This window comes from Culicoides brevitarsis, chromosome 1, assembly GCF_036172545.1.
Source record: "Culicoides brevitarsis isolate CSIRO-B50_1 chromosome 1, AGI_CSIRO_Cbre_v1, whole genome shotgun sequence".
NCBI classification, from domain to species: domain Eukaryota; kingdom Metazoa; phylum Arthropoda; class Insecta; order Diptera; family Ceratopogonidae; genus Culicoides; species Culicoides brevitarsis.
The window spans coordinates 46034709-46038768 of NC_087085.1; the positions used below are offsets into that span (position 1 = coordinate 46034709).

The 4060-nt window shown below is 30.4% G+C and overlaps 1 protein-coding gene across 1 annotated transcript; it reads left to right on the top strand.

Moving 5' to 3' along the window:
• Positions 1 to 2521: 2521 nt before the first annotated feature.
• Positions 2522 to 3286, top strand: LOC134837939 (3-oxoacyl-[acyl-carrier-protein] reductase FabG-like). Its single transcript, XM_063853336.1, has one exon. The coding sequence runs from the start codon at positions 2522 to 2524 to the stop codon at positions 3284 to 3286; it is 765 nt and encodes a 254-aa protein (XP_063709406.1).
• The last annotated feature ends 774 nt before the right edge of the window (positions 3287 to 4060 follow it).

A 4060-nucleotide genomic window follows, 5' to 3' on the forward strand; every position in this document is an offset into this window, starting at 1 on the left:
TCTCCGATACTGATCTCGAGAGCTACTTTAATAATTGAGATTTATTCAGAAAAGCGGATTGCTGATTAAATGCGACGATTTGTGACACATTTTCCATCGTAGAAAAGGAAAACAATAAAAATGGGTCAAATATTTGCTCAGATCATCAATCATACAAAAAAAAAAAGTGTGTGGTAAAATCGACCGCCCATATAAAAAAATTATATCTATTGTAATTCAATTGACGATTCTCCTACCTTTGTTGATTAAATTTATCTAAAATTTTGTTTACATTAAAATTAAACAAATATTTGTATACGAATGTGTGGTAAATTTTTTTCTCATAATGATCCCGAGGGCATCTGATATCAATAATAAGAGGCGATGAGATATCATAATAGTCATAAATGATAAATGTGTCTCCAATTCCGTCTATAACAATATTATTATTCTTAAATTATATTTACTCATAAGCCTAATAATACCGTGATAATCAGCTAAACAGCATAAGATATAATGATATTCATTTACATAAAAATATGCTTAAGGCAAATGACACGAACATACATACACACGCGTTTAGTAAAAAAATTTTAACATAATCATCAACACTGTCTCAGTTTCTGTCTCTCATTCCATAAATTCTCCTCAATAGTAAAATCAATCGCTGTAGGTCTCGTTTCTGTGGTTTTCTAAATGGAAATTGATTATAAAAGAGTGAAATGATAACTATAGTTACTTAATTTATTCTAATTGGTACGTTCATTCATAAAAGAAGAAGTTACAGGTGTATTTTGGATACGAATAATATTAAACACAGATGTATTTTTGGATGCATTTATCATAAATATCATGATTTTCCATCAGTCGCATTCGTGAGATCGAAAGTAATTAACTTCCACTCCTTTTGAGTATAATCAATTCAATAAAAAAACACTTTGGATGATAAATTTTTAAATATTATTATCAAATGTACAGAAAAAAATATAATAAACATAACTTATTCGACGTTGCAACGCTACTACAACTATATTTCTTATAAATAATAGATTTAGATAACCAATTCAATTTATGGGATTCTAATTAAAACATTTTATTATTTTTATTTTATTTTTTTTTTGCAGAATCGGTCACGGAGTTCGTTTTGTGAAACAACGTCGTTACTGCCATTGTGAAATATTCCGAATATCAGATGAATTTTAAGTTATAACAAAATTTATATTTATATATTATTTTTATGTTCGTTTAAATATCAGCAGAAGAAGGGGCATTAAGGATAAAATTGGGTCAACAACGAATGAATTATTCGAAAAAAAAAACAAAATGTTGTATAAAATGGAAGATGCTGATATTTTTTTCTAATTTTTCAACTCACCTAACTGTATTTGGATCAAAGTTTACTTTGCGTGCTCAAAATAATTTATAAATTTCACGATAATCGGAAAGTTTGTGCTCGTAATTATTATATACGGGTTCCTTTGGTAAGCATTTTCACAAGCTTTGTGTTTTTTTATTTCGTTATAAAGGTTGTTAGATCTGTAAGTTTATTGCTCAACAAAGAAAGTTCAGTTCTCTGAGTCATAACAATAAATATTTCTGGTCCTTTTAACGTGAGTGCCGCGCTCGAAATTCAATTATTATTAATTGTTTTACAATAATAACCACATTCCATACTGCCGATTCGAGAGACATTAACATATTTCATACATTAACATCATTTGCCATATTCCACACGCTAATAATCATATATTTTCTATCTTTATCATTATCATCGTCATAATAAGTTGCACACACGCGGATGACACACTGGCTTGAGGTCTCGTCGTCGTCTTCATTTTATTTTAATTTTTATTTCACTTAATAAATATGCAACTAACTGCACAGCGAAGAGGGGAGAAAGAGATAATGTTCGTGACTTATAGTTTATTTGAGACCGTGTCGAGTCGAAAAAATACTTTTTTTTCTAAATCACAGTTTAATCGTGTGGCATGGATATTCCACGGTACGTTTGTTTTTAATTAAATTATTTGAACTTTGTCAGTGATGTTTGCTGCATTTTTCTTCTTTTTCAGATGCATGTTGCATGTTTGTTGTCCCGGGAGTTGTACAGCAAAAATTATAATGATGAGCACATAAATTTTACTTTGGTGAAAGGTTATCTTTGCGCAGCGGAGAAAATAGCGAGTGTCGTATGAGCAAATTGTTATTGAAAAGTAATCATAGAAAATGTAAAAAATTGTTTAGATAAACGGAATTTAAACAAGCTTTTATCTTCGATGGTGTCTTGCCGAATGAAACTTATTATTATTTTTTTTTGCTTTTGTCTTAAAAAAAATTGATTATTATTTTTTTAAAAATATCTTTTGTTTCTAAAAATAAGTACTTTTTTGTCAAGATAAGGTTTGTTTTTTGTTATTGATTGCAATATTGTCACAGCTGCTCTAAATATATTTATTATCTCTTACACAGGTATATAAGTAAAAACGACACGTGTTACAAATTCAGTATTAATTCAACCTTTTAACAGTTCACATAGCAAAAAATGGCATTTTATGGAAAAGTTGTCATAATTACGGGAGCTTCTTCAGGCATTGGAGCTGCAACTGCCTTAAATTTCGCTAAAGAAGCAGCAACTTTGGTATTAACAGCTCGATCTTTGCCGAATCTCGAAAAAACACGCGACAATTGTTTGTCTCTCGGAGTGAAAAATCTTCCAACGCCTTTGATTATCACAGCAGATCTCACAAAAGAAGCAGATATTGAGGAAATTGTAAAGCAAACTACTTCAAAATTTGGTAAAATTGACATTTTAGTCAATAATGCCGGCGCGAACAAATATCACACAATCGAAAATGTCACCATGGAAGCTTTTGACTTTGTAATTCGAACAAATTTGCGTTCCGTATATTATTTGACGACATTATCAATTCCCTATTTGGCGAAAACTGAAGGATGCATCGTTAATGTCTCGAGTATCACGTGTTATCGACCAAATGCAAACACTTATTGTGCAAGTAAAGGAGCTTTGGATCAATTTACGAGAGTTTCCGCTGTCGAATTGGGTCCAAAAAAGATTCGAATCAATACCGTAAGTCCCGGATTGGTCAATGGAACGTTTCAGAAGAAATGCGGCATGGCAGATGATCAATATGAAAAAATGTTGAATGATGCGAAGAGTAGTTATCCATTGGGAAGACCTGCTGAACCTGAAGATATCGCAAATGCAATTTGCTTTTTGGCATCGGAAAAGGCAAAATACATCACGGGAGTTATTTTACCTGTAGACGGAGGAAAAAGCTGCGTTTAAAAACAAAAAATTCTTCGATAGACCACACCGTGCCCTATGAAATTGTTTTAAATTTTTCATTTTAATTAACCAATAATAATAATAACAAACATTGTACATGATAAATTGCTTCTAATTCATCATCAAAACAACAGTGGTTTACCACACGATACGATACTCTATGAGAAAGTTGCTCAAAAAAAAAAATTAGTAAAATTAATTTAAATTAACGAGAAATAATATCGTGGTTTAAGCGCCTTTTGATAGATTTCATGAAAGAACAGACAGAAAAAAAATAATTTTATTTTTTTTCAATGGAATTTCCGTAAATTATTCAAAAAATATTGTTTCAAATCAATTTAATCACGGCTCCGTAATGCATCATCAACGAACAAACGAAACTTACTTGCGTTGCGAGGAAAAAATGTATCAGAGCGTAATAATCAATCTTCAATTTCTTGTTGTCTATTGTGATTGAGTGGTTGTTGCTCAAATAAAGTTTAATTAAGTAATTAAAGCAGTTGTGTATATTCAACAAACCTTCTTTGTAAGCAAATAATAACATAACATCGACTATTTATTTAACTAATTTCTTGTTTTCTTAACGTTTAATTGGCACACGGCGGCTTTGTGACGAGGATTTTGTAATTGTAATTAGCCTGCAATGGAAATTGAGCTTTCAAAATATTATCACATACTTTTACTTTACTACCAAAAATAGCAAATGTTTCATTTTTTTTAATGAGTTAATTATAACTTTTCAGAAATCTCCGCTTTTGATCAACACATTTTTTT

Bases quoted from the DNA above. Each gene is read 5' to 3' on its own strand.
- LOC134837939 (XM_063853336.1), top strand. From the start codon at position 2,522: ATGGCATTTTATGGAAAAGTTGTCATAATTACGGGAGCTTCTTCAGGC.